Here is a 17,628-nt window from a genome sequence, read left to right as displayed (position 1 = left end):
TTCCTAGGCCAGACCAGTTTGCCCGCCCGGCGCTGGGCATCTGCGAACAGGTGCTGCGGGGGCGGTGCGGGAGGCGGTGCCTTCGCTTCCGGTTCCGGCTCCGGCTCCGCGAGGGCGGGGGAGATGTTGCGGGCCCCCGGCGGGCGGCCCGGGGCCGCATTCCTGCGGCTGGCCGCGGCGGCGCGCACCATGGCTGGAGGTAGCTGGGGGAGAGACCTGGGACCTCGTCCCGTCCTCCCTGCGGCCCCCCTGGGAGCGCGTGGAGCCCCCGGGAGGAGGTGTAGCGGAGGGGCGTGGCTCCGGTCCGCTCGCCCCCGCTCCCGGGTGGGGCGCTGCCAGGTGGAGGGGCGCCGCGCAGCGGTGCCGGGCAGCCCGCTCCGCTCAGCGCTCTCGTGCCTCCTTCCTCAGCGCCCACGGTCTCGCTCCCTGAACTGCGTTCGCTCCTGGCCTCGCGCCAGGCCCGGCTCATCGATGTGAGATCTCGGGAGGAGGCGGCAGCGGGGACCATCCCGGGGGCGCTCAACATCCCGGGTATGGGACAGAGGGGACGCCCGCGCGGGTGGCCTAGAGGCCGTCCAGGAGGGGCTCCTAGGGCGGCGTGGGGAAGGCACGGTCCAGGGGTTCTGTATTCCTCTAAGGCCCCCCACCCCAGCTTGCTGGAGAAGGGCTGGTGGGAGGCGGATTCTGGCAGCGGAACTGGCCCTTCCAGTTCGAGCGGATTACAGGCGGCGAGGAAGGGGCGGACCCGCTTTTCTACGCTTGATCTCCCCCCCACCCCCGCTGGGTACCCCCCCGCCGCTCCTCCTCGAGGCTGGGGAGGTGGCTCCCGTTCAGCTATTTGGCTGCCTTCCTGCGCAGGTGGGCCCGTCTGGCCCTTGAGGTTGGAGGGGAGGGGCAGTGGTCACCGTATGTTGTTTTGGGGCCCTCTGGAGATTTGTCCGGGCCCCAAGATCCAGTCCTTCCAGGCCCGGTCTGAACCTGAGATCGCCCACTGCCGACTTTCCATTCTACCCCCTTGACTCCTCCCAGTGTCTGAGCTGGAAAGTGCCCTGCAGATGGAGCCCGCTGCTTTCCAGGCTTTGTACTCCGCCGAGAAGCCGAAGCTGGAAGAGGAGAACCTCATTTTCTTCTGTCAAATGGGCAAGCGGGGCTTGCAGGCCACGCAGCTGGCCCAAGGCCTTGGATACACAGGGTATGGGGAAGGTGTGGGGCGCTAGCTGGGGAGGGACTGGGGACTGCCTCCCGGGCCTGTCCTTCCTCACCCCCTTTGTCTCCACAGGGCTCGCAACTTCGCAGGAGCCTATAGAGAATGGTCCCAGAAAGAAGGTTAGGTAGAAGGAGGCTAACTTATTGCCCCTCTCCCTCGCCCCCATGGCCGCCTTAACTAAGGGTGGTGAAGGGGCTGACTCCTCAGGTTGGGGCAGCTCCTTACAGTGCTGTGCACGCAAAAGCATCCAATAAAGAGCATTTAATCAAAATACTGGAAGCACTTAATTTGTCAGGTGGACTGCACATAGTCCTAATCTTAATCTAGACTTCAGCCCTGGGTCCTTCTCCATTCATCTGTCCCCCACCCTGCACCCTCCACTCCCACCCCCAAAACTCCAGCAGTTTCCTGAGACTATGATTCTCCTTCTAGAACAATTGTGTGTGCGTATTTTTTTTAAAGATTTTATTTATTTATTTGAGAGAGGAACAAGAGCACAGAGGAGAGTGAGAGGGAGAAGCAGACTCCCCAATGAGCAGGGAGCCCGATGTGGGGCTGGATCCCAGGACCCTGAGATCGTGACCTGAGCCACCCAGGCGCCCCTAGAACAATTGTTTTCAGCCCAGGATACACACCAGAATCATCTGGTACCTAAAAACAAACAAACAGTGTTTGGGCCCTCCCCCAGATTTGGAATCTTGGGGGTGGGACCTCGGTAGTGGTTTTATGAGCCTTTGAAGTGAATCTGATGTGCAGTCGGGAGGCAGGCCCACTGCTGCGGAGGTCAGCAGACAGGCCTCGCTTGGTTGGCCTTGTGCCACGACTGTTTTACATACTGTCTACGGCTGCTTTTGTGCAAAAATGACAGAACAGTGTGACAGGGACTGTGTGTCCTTCAGATCCTAACATTTTTATTATCTAGTCCTTTCTAGACATGGTTTGCCTGCTCTTGCCCCAGACTTTCAGGTCCCCAGCCCAACCTCACCTCCCTGAAACTTTGTCACTGGCTTGAGCACACGAAAGGGCGGTGCCCAGCAGTGAGTGACGGATGTCACTCTTCATGCCCACGGGTGTGTCAAACGTAGTTTGCAGGTATGAGCCACCAAAGACAGGCCCTAGTTTTTATCAACACTGTTCTTTGATCCAACACTGGATTGAACAGAATTTAATTGATAAAGAAAATGAGAAAGCACATGCTTGCTGACAAAATTCAACACTACCCAGTAGGTATGTAACTTCCCTCTGGTGTGGGGTATAGTTCGATGCATATCTTTCCAGACCTTTTACATGTTTTCACATCAGAGCTCTGACTTCTTAGGTTTGGTATTTGAAGCTTTTATTCCTTGAGGTGCCCAGCTGGCTCATTCTGTAGTGCATGAAACTCTGGATCTGGGGATTGTAAGTTCGAGCCCCATGTTGGGTGTAGAGATTACTTTCAAATAAAATCTTTAATAAATAAATAAATTCTTACTTTCAAATAAAAAAATAAATAAATAAAATTCCATTCCTTTATTTGTGAAAGAGAAAGTTGGGTCACAGATGGACCCAATTTTCTGAATTTTCAAGTTTCTGGAGAAATCCCTTCAGACATAGCTTGCATTCCTTGCCTTTCTCTCCCCTTCTGCCTCCTGGACCAGAGGACTGCCCCCCCCCCCCCATCTTTTATGGCACAGCCCACCCTGCACTACCACAAAATCTGCGGTTGGCCTGGGCTGTGCGGGTCCTCTGTCACCGCTCTCCCATCCTCCCCCTGGGCGAACCACAGCACAATACTGTGTGAACTTAGCTGGGTAGTGCTAGGTCTGCAGATAAATCGAAATATGTGATTCTATGCCAAGGTTTGGCAAATAGTAGGTGTCTGTACTTTCCTCAAATACCCACATCCCTTTGGTTCTCAGACTGGTTCAAGTTTTTCCTGGGGTCTAATTTCCTTCTTTGTTTGCATCTTAACTGTTCTAGTTTTTTTTTCCCCCTCCTCAAGTATTATAATTTGATTATAGCATTTCTTTTCTTCTTTTTTTGGAAGCATACTTTTCCTACAATAAAATGCACAGTTAAGTGTTCAGTTCATTGAGTTTTGACAATTGTATGCTCACTTGTAACAACCATCCTGATAAGATCTAGGACTCTAAAATCCCCAGAATTTTTCTGGGGCCCCTTTCCATTCAGTTCCATCCTTAATCTTTCCTTTTCTTGTTTTTAAGATTTTATTTATTTATTTGAGAGAGACAGAGAACAGAATGGGGGGAGGGGCAGAGGAAGAGGGAGAAGCAGACTCCCCGCTGAGCGGGGAGCTGGATGCGGTTGTGGGGGGGCTCAATGCCAGGACCCCAGGTTTATGACCTGAGCCGAAAGCAGAGGCTGAACCAACTGAGCCACCCAGGCGCCGCATCCTTAATCTTTTCTCTCTTCTATCACCATAAACTAGGTTTTTAGCTTCCATCCTAGCCTGCCAACCTACATGATTTGCTTTCTTCTGTTTAGCCAGTGAGGGTCAGAGAGGGTCCTGGAGGTAAACCGAGCTGGCCTGCTACACGACCGACCGTGCCCTCTGGCTTGATCATCGATTAAGAGACCATTCCTAGGGGGTGCCTGGGTGGCTCAGTCGTTAAGCGTCTGCCTTCGGCTCAGGTCATGATCCCAGGGTCCTGGGATCGAGCCCCACGTTGGGCTCCCTGCTCACCCAGGAGCCTGCTTCTCCCTCTCCCACTCCCCATGCTTGTGTTCCCTCTCTGGCTCTCTCTCTGTCAAATAAATAAAAAAAAATTTTTTTTTAATTTTTTTTTATTCTTATGTTAATCCCCATTCATTACAACATTAGTTTTAGATGAAGTGTTCCATGATTCATTGTTTGTGCACAACACCCAGTGCTCCATGCAGAATGTGCCCTCCTCAATACCCGCCACCAGACTAACCCATCTTCCCACCCCCCTCCCCTCTAAAACCCTGTTTGTTTTTCAGAGTCCATCGTCTCTCATGGTTCGTCTACCCCTCCGATTTCCCCTGCTTCATTCTTCCCCTCCCGCTACCTTCTTCTTCTTCTTCTTTTTTTTTTTCTTAACATATATTGCATTATTTGTTTCAGAGGTACAGATCTGAGATTCAACAGTCTTGCACAATTCACAGCGCTTACCAGACACATACCCTCCCCAGTGTCCATCACCCAGTCCCCCCATCCCTCCCACCCCACCCCCCACTCCAACAACACTCAGTTTGTTTCCTGCGATTAAGAATTCCTCATATCAGTGAGATCATATGATACATGTCTTTCTCTTTTTGACTATAAATAAAAATCTTTAAAAAAAAAAGAGACCATTCCTCTTTCTCCCTCATTAACTGTTTGGTTCATAATCTTGATAGCTGTTCCAACCCATTACTTTGCCCTGTAAAGTTCTTCCCTTTCCTCGTAGCTATTATGGCAGCTGAGGCTGGGGAGCCCAAGTCTACCAGCAATTGTTCCCTTGCCTTCTCTGCCTTTCTTTCCAGACTACATTGGCCTCTTGCCTCTCCCAGATTTCGTCTGCAGCAGGTTGTGTTGCCCATCTACTCGTGTCATATCCACCACTGGACATTTTTGTTGTTAACCCCTCCCAGTTGATTTGAGCTCCTCAAGGCAGGAACCGGCTGTGCAGTCCCTGACCAGCAGTGCCCCAAAGGAACAACACAAATTCTCCTCAGGTGCTTGTTGAGCCTCACCAGCCTGCCAACTTCCAGAATTGTATAATTCCAGCCTTTTTTTTTTTTTTTTTTAAGATTTTATTTCTTTATTTGAGAGAGAGAGAACACATGCGATGGGATAGGGTCAGAAGGCAAAGCAGACTCCCTGCCGAGCAGGGAGCCCGACGTGGGACTCAATCCCGGGACTCCAGGATCATGACCTGAGCCGAAAGCAGTCGCTTAACCAACTGAGCCACCCAGGCGCCCTAATTTCAGCCTTTTTGAAACATCGCTGCCTGAGCCTGGCTGTTTCAGTCAGCAGAGCATGTGGCTTCTGATCTCAGGGTGGTGAGTTCAAGACCAACGATGGGCATAGAGCTTACTTAAAAAAAAGAGAGAGTTGATTTCTTGGCGTGCCTGGCTGGCTCAGTCGGTGGAGCATGTGACTCTTGATCTCGGGGTTGTGAGTTTGGGCCCGACGTTGGGTGTAGAGATAACTTAAAAATCATAAAAAAAAAATTTAAAAATAACATTTTTATCTTATCAATCAGAGTTGATAATTTATAATAAGTCCTTGTTGCCTAGTGGCCCAGGCACATGTCTTGGCCTGGCCTTTTAAGCAATCTGTAGCCCGAATCTGGCGTCACCCTGCCTTTCCAAACTTCTCATTCTCTGCCTGCCGCTGCCAGCCTGGTTTCTTTAGTGGCCTAAGTAGACTCCATTCCCTTCGGACCCTGGCATTTGCTCACCATTTCCCCTGTTTGGGAAGCTTCCAGTCTCTTTTGTTATTACTCTGAATTTCACAAGAATTAGAAGAATGTATTTGGCAGGACACTTGCTGTCCTCATCCAGAGGGCTTTTAAACTGAAGAAAAAGGGAGAAAAATAACCAGATAATATTATATAACTGGCTTCCATAAAGGACAGGAAAACCAGGAGAACAGGGGATAAGGTACAGTTACCATGCTGTCTTATAACTTTAATGGCTCTTCACCTTTGCTGATTTCACTGTTGTATGGCCAACAACTCCACCAGGACCTGGCTTATAGGCGTTACTTCTGCAGATGTGGAATTTTTGTTGAGGTCTTTAGTAATTCTCAGGGAGAAAAATGCAAGGGGAGAGAGTTGGGAAAAATACTTATGAAAGGTAGCAGGTTATGATTTTTTGTATGTAGCAAAGGCTACATAGTGGTCACCACCAGTTACTCTTTAACTATTCCAACTATCTGTAAAATGGGGGTTAAAAGACATCTCTTTGCGGCATCTGGGTGGCTCAGTTGTTAAATGTCTGCCTTCCGCTCAGGTCATGATCCCAGGGTCCTGGGATCTAGCCCCACATAGGGGTACCTGCTCAGCAGGAAGCCTGCTTCTCCCTTTCCCATTCCCCCTGCTTCTGTTCCCTCTCTCGCTGTGTCTCTCTCTGTCAAATAAATTAATAAAATATTAAAAAATAAATAAAAGACATCTCTTTGGATAGTTGTGGAAGTTTATTAGGATAACAAATGTAAAGTACGTGCCATGTGGAACGTGTGGATTTAGAGACATATATGTAATAAACACAAGGAGGTATATAAAATAGCGTACGGATTTTGATACTTGGTGGAAGGGAACGTGTGACAGCTGTGGGAGTGTATGTCATATTTCAAAGAAAATATATTTAATGGAAGAGACAGACATCGTAAGGGTGCAGCTGGATGGATTTTTACAATGTGGACACACTCATTTAACCACCACTGTGGTCAGAAAACATACATTGTATGCACAGATTTAAACTCTGTTGTGACCTGCTTTTTGGCCAATTGTACAGTCAATTTTTGTAAATGTTCCATGAACACTCGAAAAGAGGGTATATTCTGCAGTTTTGGAGTAGAGTGTTCTCTAAATGTCAGTTAGGTCCAGTTAATTAATTATGTTGTTCCCATCTGTATCTGTCTCTAGAATTTTCTTGTCTGCTTCTTCTCTCATCTTCCTACCAGCTTCATTTTGGTCAGTGCTTACATGGGACTTATATCCCATGTCTCCTGGGATTCCTATTAACCAAAGAAGAGAAACTAAGCACAGTTAGACACAAGAAGAGGACTATAGGAAAGCAGATTTTTAAAACTGAAAGAAAACATAAGTTAAGCTCATGGCTAGAGACTCTAAAGAGAACATGAGTCAAGAAGGTTGAGTTGTCGGGGCGCCTGGCTGGCTCAGTCAGGGGAGCCAGTGACTCTTGATCTCTGGGTTGTGGGTTTGAGCCCCACACTGGGTGTAGAGATTACTTAAAAATAAAATCTTAGGGGCGCCTGGGTGGCTCAGATGGTTAAGCGTCTGCCTTCAGCTCAGGTCGTGATCTCGGGGTCCTGGGATCGAGTCCCGCATCGGGCTTCCTGCTCCTTGGGAGCCTGCTTCTCCCTCTGCCTCTCTCTATCTCTCTCTCTCTGTCTCTCATGAATAAATAAATAAAATCTTTAAAAAAAATAAAAAATAAAAAATAAAATAAAATCTTAAAAAAAAATAAATGAAATCTTAAAAAATAAAGTTGTCAGATTTCCCAGTGGGATACCCTCCCCACTGATTCATTCTGCTTCTATTCCCATTCCTAATTATTCCTCAGCCTATCAAGTCATCCGATTCATTGACCTTACCAAAATTTTGCTATTTATTATTTTACTTACACCTCTGTTTTCCTCATAATCCAGTAGATTCTATGCATGGTTCATCATTATCTCATTCCTTTGTATAACTAGGAATCAACTTATCAAGAAAGTTCATGGGGCATCTGCGTGACTCAGTCAGTTAAGCACCCAACTCTTTTTTTTTTTTTTAAGGTTTTATTTATTTACTTGACAGAGAGAGACACAGTGAGAGAGGGAACACAAGCAGGGGGAGTGGGAGAGGGAGAAGCAGGCTTCCCACGGAGCAGGGAGCCCAATGCGGGGCTCGATCCCAGGACCCTGGGATCATGACCCGAGCCGAAGGCAGACGCTTAACGACTGAGCCACCCAGGCGCCCCAGCACCCAACTCTTGATTTCAGCTCAGGTCATGATCTTGGGGTGGTAGGATCAAGCCAGTGACGGGCTCTGTGCTCTCTACACGGATTCTACTTGAAATTCTCTCTCTCCCTCTGCCCACCCCCTCCCCCGTTTGTGCACTGTCTCTCTGAATAAATAACTAAAATCTTAAAAGAAATAGAAGGTTCAAGACCATGGGGTGCCTGGCTGGCTCAGTTGGTGCAGCATGCAACTCTTGATCTTGGGGTTGTGAGCTCGAGCCCCACGTTGTGTGTAGAGATTACTTAAAAAAAAAAAAAAAAGTTCAAGGCCTATAAAAAGGAAATGTTAAAACACAATGAAAAGACCTTAAAAAAAGTCTTGTACAAAAGAAAAGACTTAAAAGATTCTTGGATGAGAAGACTTAACTTCCTAAATATATCCGTTTAGTTGAAATTAAGAATAGCTAGAAAAGCTAGAAAAAGCATCAATGAAGGGGAGAAACTGTTGTAATTAAAACAATGTGCATGGATAGATAGATAAATTCCATAAACCACACCATATACGAAACTAAATTTCAAATGGATCAAAACTTTATTTTTTTTAAAGATTTCATTTATTTATTTGACAGGGAGAAACACAGCAAGAGAGGGAACACAAGCAGAGGGAGTGGGAGAGGAAGAAACAGGCCTCCTGCAGAGCAGGGAGCCCAATGAGGAGCTCAATCCCAGGAGCCTAGGATCATGACCTGAGCCGAAGGCAGACAGTTAATAACTGATCCATCCAGGCGCCCCATGGATCAAAACTTTAAAGTAAAAATGGAAACTATCAATAAGAATTCTTTCATACTGTATTGCGTTTTTGAAAGTTGCTAAGACAGTGGATCTTAAAAATCCTCATCACAAGAAAAAGAAAATTTGTAACTAAATATGGTAACAGATGTTAACTAGATTTGAGGTCATTTCATACTATATACAAATATCGAATCATTGTTATACATCTGAAACTAACATAATGTTATATATCAAGTATATCTCAATTAAAAAAATTTATACACAAAGAATTCTTTGATTATCTTAAAGTGGAGAAGATATTTTTAACTTTGAGTCAAAATTTAGAAGCCATTAAAGAAAAGACGGATAAAGTACAAAACAAGCAATTGAAAGCCTTCTGCCTGCCTGGCAAAGACACAAACATCACACAAGTCGAGTCAAAAGACAAACAGCCAACTGGGGGAAAAATCAACTCAGAGTGTACACAAAGGTCTAAATCCTGAATGTATAAAGAGCCCTTACAAATGGATAAGAAAAAGACTACCCCAATAAAAAATGAGCGAAACATATGAAGAGACAGTTCACAAAATACACAGGACTCTTAAAGTTAGGGGATGCTCAGTTTGAGATACACAAATTAAAACTAAGCTGAGGTTTTATTTATTTATCTTATTATTTTTTTTTATTTTTTTAAAGTCACTGGTTGCTTTATTCTTTCTTTTTTTTTTTTTTAGCTTTAAAGATTTTATTTATTTATTTGACGGAGAGACAGAGACAGTGAGGGAGGGAACACAAGCAGGGGGAGTGGGAGAGGGAGAAGCAGGCTTCCCGCGGGGCAGGGGGCCTGATGTGGGGCTCGATCCCAAGACCCTGAGATCATGACCTGAGCTGAATGCAGATGCTTAACAACTGAGCCACCCAGGCGCCCCTAAACTGAGGTTTTAATTCACATTATTCAGATTAGCAAAAATGCAAATGTTTGATAAAGCACTCTTTTGCAAGACTATGGGAGAATAGATATGCTAATAGATTATGTAAATATATATGGATACGAACTGTAGGGAGGACTATCTGTCAATATCTACATATACCTTTGACCCATCCAGCATTCACATGTCCTGAGATTTATCCTACAAATAAGCTTCCATCCATGTGAAATGATACCCGTGCATGTTTATTCATTTCATTACCTATGTTAGCAAAAGACTGGAAGTAATCCAGTTGTTTCTAAATTAAAACTGGCTTGGGCGCCTGGGTGGCTCAGTTGGTTAAGCGACTGCCTTTGGCTCAGGTCATGATCCTGGAGTCCCTGGATCGAGTCCCGGCATCGGGCTCCCTGCTCGGCAGGGAGTCTGCTTCTCCCTCTGGCCCTCCCCCCTCTCATGTGGTCTCTCTCATTCTCTCTCTCTCAAATAAATAAATAAAATCTTAAAAAAAAAAAACTGGCTAAATAAACATCACAAGCCTACAACAGAATATTATGTAACTGTAGAAAAGAATGAGAAAGCTCTCTGTGTACTCAGGAAGGACCTCCAAGATGCATTGTTACATGATAAAAAATGTTCTATGCTATCTTTTGTGTAAAAAAAAAAAGTAAGAGGGGCGCCTGGGTGGCTCATTCGTTAAGCGTCTGCCTTCGGCTCAGGTCATGATCCCAGGGTCCTGGGATCGAGCCCTGCATCGGGCTCCCTGCTCAGCGGGAGGCCTGCTTCTCCCTCTCCCACTCCCTCTGCTTGTGTTTCCTCTCTCACTGTGTCTCTCTCTCTGTCAAATAAATAAAAAAAAAAAATCTTAAAAAAAAATAAGTAAGATAATATGGAGATGTGTGTGTATGTATACCCACACAATAATTAATTAATTTGCTTACTTATTTATGATTGCTTATGTTTAGCAAAAAGAAACCCTGGAAGGAAAGAGAACTAGTAAGAACTAGTAAGAGATGTAAACCTCTTTAGCATTCTTGCTGCTTTCTCCATCCACTTACTTAGGAAAAAACCAACTATGGTCAAACCCAACTAACCACTTACTCTTTTCCTGCAGTCAAACAGCTAGAGTAAATCTACACCAGTTTGACTGGTCTTTCTTCAAGTTTATGTCCAAAATATTAGCAGGCAGTTAACACTGCTCACCAGTACTAATACACACTTTCCTAGTGTGTTCAATTCCTGTCTCCACTTCTCCCCACCCTGTATTTATTTTTTTAACACAACCTCGAGATTTCATTGTCTTCCTAATAAAACAAAATATGAAGCTTAAAACTGGATCACTGGGCCCTTCTTATCTCCTCCCTCGCGTCTCCTAACAGCCAGCATTCTCGTAGATCTGCAGCTGGGCTCACCACATTCAAGCCTCAGTGCTACATTCTTTGTATAGCCTTTTACTGGAAAATGAGCTTCGTCTGCCCACCGTGGCCACTTTGCTTCCTGTCATCATGCCACTTCTCCTGAGCCTACAGAGGATCTTTTGCCCTTACACTGCGTCACTTTGTAGGCTGGTGCTCACCGCACTTGTCACAGAAAGTCGGGCAGATTCTAGAAACACTCACCGTATTTGTGGGAGTGCTATTGGCACAGAAAACTCTCCCCACTCTTTAGATCTCCGGACCTTCCTTTTCCCTCTGCACTCTTTGCAAATGACTTTGCCTTATACTCCACGAAGAACAGAAAGCAGTCACTTTCCACGAACAAAGGAACCAGCTGTATTAGCATACAGTGTTTCCATGCAAACAAAATACCTAATCTGACTTCCTCCACCTGCCCTCCAGGTTGCTGCTCCTTTTCTCTGCTGCCCTCCCAGCAAAATGTCCTTTGAACTGTTTGTAGTCACTGTCTTTACTTCCTTAATCTACATTCTCTCCTTAGCCTACTCCATGCAGGTTTTATTGCCTACCCCACTACTCCATTGAAACTTCTTTCAAGATGACCCATGAATGACACACGAGGATTAGTCATTAGATATAGGTGACCCTGGGAAGGGGTGTGCCTTTGGACTAGGTGCCTCTCTTTAGTGAACTCCCAAAGAAGCCAACAACTGCGGCAGTCAGTCCTTATTCCTGAAGGGAAGCATGTCACTATGCATGTTTGTACGTGCACAAAACTTTACATTTCAAAAAGGATAAAGGATTTTTAAAAAAATATGTCAAGGCTAAGGGAAAATGGAAGAGCATAGTCAGGATAGTCAGATGAAGTCAGGATAAAGTCAGATGGAGTCAGGAATGTATATCAATTTTTGGACTTGAATTGCAGATTTGGATTTGGTTTTCCTAGAGACCAGCAAAGCAAAATGATTAACAGGATTGCTTATAAAATTCAAGGTATCCATAAGACAAATATATGACAGAAATGTGGCATCTCTCAACAGGAACATCTGGGAATATCAATACCTAGAATGTTGGGAGTGTACCATGCTGGTTTGGAAAGAGGTCACTTCAGGATTCTGTTTTCAACTCCATCCTTGTTCAATATTTTTATTACCCTATTGGATTATGCTATAGAAAGCATGTTTATGAAACTTGCATATAACAGAAATTCAGGTGCAAATGCTAATGTATTGGATGACGGAATCAAGATTTATGTTTAATAATCCCTTCCAGAATTTTCTACTTTGCAGGCAAACTCACCAGTCTGAAAATTGGGGCACCTGGGTGGCTCAGTCGGTTAAATGTCTGCCTTTGGCTCAGGTCAGGATCTTAAGATCCTACGATTGAGTCCCATTTCAGGCTCCCTGCTCAGCGGGGAGTCTGCTTCTCCTTCTCCCTCTGTCCCTCCCCCTGCTGGTGCTCTCTCTCTAATAAATAAATGAAATCTTAAAAAAAAAAAGACTATAAGATTTTATAAGATTTGTGTCACATTTGGGTTGCCCCCCACCAAAAGAATTTTAAAAAGACTACAAGAAACAAATGTCAATGACAATGAGATTTATGAACTTACTATTTATGTAAGCAACTTTATGGAACCTGGAGTATCAAATCATCTGCATGCTCCAAAATTACCTTCATGCTTTATACTTGTATACACAAATATTTTGTATAGAAATAACTGGGATGCATACTATTTGTATTTACTTTTTTCATTTAATTTTAACCCTGGACATTATTTTTATGTCTACTTTTCTATACATTAATATTTCATTTTCAAAGCAAAAAATATGAAATCAAATAAGGTTAAAAGCAAATGTAATTTAGTTAAGAAACAGCTGTACAAGTATAGGATGTGAGAGACCTGACTTAATAGTAGTCCGAGTGGAACTGGGTATTTACCCCAAAGATACAAAAGTAGGGATCCGAAAGGGTACGTGCACCCCGATGTTTATAGCAGCAATGTCCACAATAGCCAAACTGTGGAAAGAGCCAAGATGTCCATCGACAGATGAATGGATAAAGAAGAAGTGGTATCTATATACAATGGAATATTATGCAGCCATCAAAAGGAATGAGATCTTGCCATTTGCAACAACGTGGAGGGAACTGGAGGGTGTTATGCTGAGCGAAATAAGTCAATCAGAGAAAGACATATATCATATGACCTCACTGATATGAGGAATTCTTAATCGCAGGAAACAAACAGAGGGTTGCTGGAGTGGTGGGGGGTAGGAGGGATGGGGTGGCTGGGTGATAGACACTGGGGAGGGTATGTGCTCTGGTAAGCACTTTGAATTGTGCAAGACTGTTGAATCTCAGATCTGTACCTCAAACAAATAATGCAATATATGTTAAGGAAAAAAAAAAAAAGAAGGTAGCGGGAGGGGAAGAATGAAGCGGGGGAAATCGGAGGGGTAGACGAACCATGAGAGACGATGGACTCTGAAAAACAAACTGAGGGTTCTAGAGGGGAGGGGGGTGGGAGGATGGGTTAGCCTGGTGGTGGGTATTGAGGAGGGCACATTCTTTCTGCATGGAGCACTGGGTGTTATGCACAAACAATAAATCATGGAACACTACATCTAAAACTAATGATGTAATGTAGGGGATTAACATAAGAATAAAAAAAATAAAAAAAATAAAAAAAAATAGTAGTCCGAGTGAAAATAAAGACTTGTGGGTTTTAGTTTGCCACAAGTTGACTATAACTAATTCAGGGTGTGATATGGCTATTATATTTGTGAATGCATTCTTGTGCTGTAAGTACAAGTGATGGAAATAGCCGTCATGGCAGTGCTTAAAATGGACCAGGTGCTGTGTAAGCATATTATGTGTGTTATATTATTTAATCCTTGTTTTGCTAGAAGGTATTACTGTCATTAATTACCTTCTGGAGGCAGAAATTTTCAGAGAGACGTGAGCTGGCGAAGGACTAGCTAGAAACTGGGGGAATGGATTTGAATTGAGATCTGTCTATCTCATGGAGAGATGGTTTCTCCAGTGCCCAGATCAGATCTTGGCAGTAAAATATAAGAGATTATCTCCAGGCAGGGGGTGGGGTGCGATGGGGGTAGGAGGGCGGGGGTGGGGGAGGCTTGTGAGACCATACCGTATGAAGACTCTTTGAAGGATTTAAAGATGTTTAGCTTGGAGAAGGAAAGACTTACAAGGCTCATAATAAGAATATTAAAATACTTGAAGGAAGGGCTGTCATTGGCAAAGAATAATGAGTTTATTTTCTGTAACTCCAGAGAGCAGAGGCTGAAGTTACCAGGAAGCAGATTCCATAAAGGATATTTTAACAGTTAAGAGCTGTACAAAAAGGGTGCCTGAGTGGCTCAGTAGGTTAAGCAACTGCCTTCGGCTCAGGTCATGATCCTGGAGTCCTGGGATAGAGCCCCATGTCAGGGTCCCTGCTGGGTGGGTGGGGAGTCTGTTTCTCCCTCTGACCCTCCCCCCTCTTGTGCTCTCTCTCTCATTCTCTCTCTCTCTCAAATAAATAGATAAAACCTTAATAAAAAAAAAAGAGTCCTACAAAAAGCAGAATGGTCTGCCTTGAGAGTTTTCAGAAGAGTTTAAGCAGAGGCTGTTTAAACTCTGTGGTTGTATGGACCTTCCTATGTAGGGCAAGAGGATGACCCAAATAACCTCTAAGATGACTCTTCCTCCTAAAAACTCCTAATCAGTATTGCAGTTTCTCTAACCTTCTGCTCAAGTTCCCCCATCTTGAAGTTTTCTCTGACACTCACAGCCCCCCCACCCCCCGCCCGGTGATTGGTTCCTTCCCCTGGCTCTTCCATTCCCTTGTATCTGCCTCTCTCTTCAAGGCGTTACATTCCTTTGAGGGTAAAGAACAGAATTTTGCACATGGCGGGCACCCAAATATTTGTTTCGATTTAGTAACACTACGTTTCTTTTGGTAACATATTGTCTTGTTTCCTGTATTAGTCTTGGGAGTAGATAGTAAGCCGTTTGAAGTCAGAGACTGTGATTTATATTTATCTGTATTTCCTTCTCTACAACACCGGTGGGAAGGGTGTTGTAGAAAAGGAAATACAGATAAATATAAATCACAGTCTTGGTGCTTGATAACCATTGCTTTAAATTGAGTGGAACTAGAAGTGGACCAAGGACTGGGAGCAAAGGTGCGAGATGCAAAAAGGTCGAAGAGTACTACCGTTTTGCATAAAGGTGTGGGCTTCTTGCAATGAAATAATGTTCAGGAAGTTTTCCAACAGGCAAGATCAGTTAAAATTAAATCATTGTAAAATAAAAGCTAGAAATAGTAAAAGTGTTGAGTTTCAATTAAAAGCGACACAACAATACAAATATTAACAGAAAGCTCGAGTATTAACATAGTCTATGGCAAGAGGGGCTTAGCACCCAACTATTAGGCACAGAAAGAAGAGAAATAATTTTGAAATGCAGGGCTCCGCTGATTCACCGAACATGTGTAAAGGACAAATGCAGTCACTCACAGTGATGTTTATAGAACATCTGTCTGTAGGTCAGTTTGTATTACCTGGGTGTGTTTGGTGTACATATTGGGTGTTCAAAGTTCCTGAGAGAATGCAATCCTGCTTTTCCCACTTTTGGGTTGAGGGCTCCCTTCCCCTCTCCTTCCCCTCCCTTCTCTCTGCATAGCCCCCCGCAAAGCTTAATGCTGCCAATGGGGTCGACAGAGGTTCACGGTCCCAGGCTCGTCTCCAGGTATCATTCCACTTCTCTCCCGGTCCTCTCCCCGCACCCTCGCATACGAATGTGTGGTTTTCACTGGTTTCAAGGTTTCCGTAGCCCCCAGCAGTTTACATCCAAACAAACACACAAACCACAGAAAACGCAACCTGGCGGCTCTCGGCGGCCCGGCAGTACGACCACTCCGCCTCCCTCCCGCTTCGAGGCATTCCCCTCCACCTCCAGCTCTCACTCAGGCCCAGCCAGTCAGAAAGTCCCTACTTGAGGCACGCCGCCCAATCAGGGTGTCCTCACCTGCCGAAGGTGAGGCCGGGCTCCTTACGCGACAGTCTCCTGGGCCAATCGGAGGCAGCTCGGGCTTGGAAAGGCGCCAATCGCTCCGAGCGGGGAGGAGCGGGAGAGGTCGCACCTGGCGACGGTGAGTCACTCCAGGGAGCGGCGGCTCCCTCCACCAATCGGAACGCGCAAGGGCGGGGCGCCGGCCAATCGTCGGGGGGGGCGGGGCCGGGCGGAGCTCAACCTGGTGGCTGGATTTTAGTCTCCGGGCGGCTGCGGGGGAGGCTGTGTCTGTCCCCGGGGCTGCAGCCGCCGTGTCGTATCGGGACCCTGATCGTCATGGGGACGGAGGCGAGAACCGGGAGGAAACAGTTGCTTCTCTTCACATCGGTCATCCTGTGTAAGTCCCCGGAGTTTCGGGAGGAATCGGTGGATCGGGTCAGAGGTTGGAGGGAGGCGCTCCCCACGCCTCTCGCCCGCGGGAGGGGAGGAGTTGAGAAACCTGCCAGCCTCACCCTCCTGGTCCCCCTTTCCACCCCAGCCCTCCCCTGTATCCCCTCCTCACCTTGGCGGTGGCTGGCTCCCCTCCCCCCACACCGGTCCCCTTACACCCACCGCGAGGAAGCCGCGGCTTCCGCACGTAGCCGAAAACGAGGGAGGGGGTAGCCCCACTTTTCCCAGCCTCACTTACTGGCGAGGGCCCTGCACGCATCCACCCAGACGTACTTCTCCGCACGCACCTGGGAAGGGCCATCCTGCCCTCCAACACGCACCCGACATCCGCGCACCACCCGAGAGAAGCCTGAGCCTCGCACCCCTGACTCCTCTGGCCCCTGAATGCCCTGCTCCTGAAGGGCCCTCGGAAAATCTAATGGAGGTCAGGTGGGGTGGACATCTCTTTCCCTGGCTGTTGCTGAAGGGGGCTCCTTAGCTCCCCCGGATCTTTGGGTTGCGGTGGTTGCTCTGGGTAAAGTGGGTGCAGGGTCTGAAGAAATAAATTTGAGATCTCACCTTTCTCAGAGCACAGCACTTAAAGTTCCTCTCTGGGGTAGCTACCTCGAGAGTCCTTAATAAATGTTGTTGACTGAGTGTCTTATTCCCAGGGGGAGGACCTGTCTGTTGGTTGGCTGGATCCTTCTCACAGCCAGGACTCTGCCCTCCCCCGACCGCTTCTGGGAGTTTTTGTTTCCTTTGTAAACTCCCTTTCCTGTGGAACAATGAGGCTCACTTGCTGAGGCATGCCTCTGTCTATAGATAGGTTTGGGCGGACTGAGTGTATGGTTTGGGTCACCCAGTTAGGCACCCTGTGTCCCCAGCTGGACGTATATTGTCAGATTCATGAGTGCCTGTAAGTGTGCTTCTGTGGATTCTTGTGTCAGTAGGTGATCTGTAGGAATCTTTGTTTTTCCCTCGAGGTCCATGCTTTAGAAAGTGTAAAAGAAATGAACAGTTACAATAGCATTGGTGGTTATAAGGCAGTTCATTTTGCTCAGTTTTGAAGGGTGGAAATGGATTCCCTGCTCTTAGGCGGGTGGATTGACAGCTTCTTTGTCCCTTATCACAAAAACATAAGCCCTTGGGGTAAACTGGACCAGAGGCAAGTCTAACCCTCTCCCTATTGTACAGATACGGAAACGGGTCCAAAGAGGGGAAATGACTTTTCCAGATTGACGAAAGGACCTGGGA

At 46.2% G+C, this 17,628-nt stretch overlaps 2 protein-coding genes across 2 annotated transcripts in view; both read left to right on the top strand.

The window, feature by feature from the left end:
• The first annotated feature begins 66 nt into the window (after window positions 1-66).
• On the top strand, window positions 67-1,478 carry TSTD1 (thiosulfate sulfurtransferase like domain containing 1). Its single transcript, XM_045876741.3, has 4 exons — window positions 67-199; window positions 409-531; window positions 1,030-1,192; window positions 1,280-1,478. Exons 1-4 carry the CDS (start codon window positions 124-126, stop codon window positions 1,329-1,331), a joined length of 414 nt encoding a protein of 137 aa, XP_045732697.1. The 5' UTR covers window positions 67-123; the 3' UTR covers window positions 1,332-1,478.
• A 14,665-nt stretch (window positions 1,479-16,143) lies between these two features.
• Window positions 16,144-17,628, top strand: part of F11R (F11 receptor) — a 47,803-nt gene continuing 46,318 nt past the window's right edge. Inside the window, exon 1 of the mRNA XM_054507893.2 lies at window positions 16,144-16,342. Within this exon, the coding sequence (XP_054363868.1) occupies window positions 16,282-16,342 (61 nt within the window). The 5' untranslated portion in view covers window positions 16,144-16,281. The remainder of the gene's footprint in view (window positions 16,343-17,628) is intronic.

Source organism: Mirounga angustirostris, unplaced genomic scaffold, assembly GCF_029215605.1.
Source record: "Mirounga angustirostris isolate CCGP_5_RB_7025 unplaced genomic scaffold, mMirAng1.0.hap1 SCAF_6, whole genome shotgun sequence".
Classification (NCBI taxonomy): domain Eukaryota; kingdom Metazoa; phylum Chordata; class Mammalia; order Carnivora; family Phocidae; genus Mirounga; species Mirounga angustirostris.
Note: the sequence above shows the minus strand (reverse complement) of the source record. Positions and strands in the feature narration are given on the sequence as shown.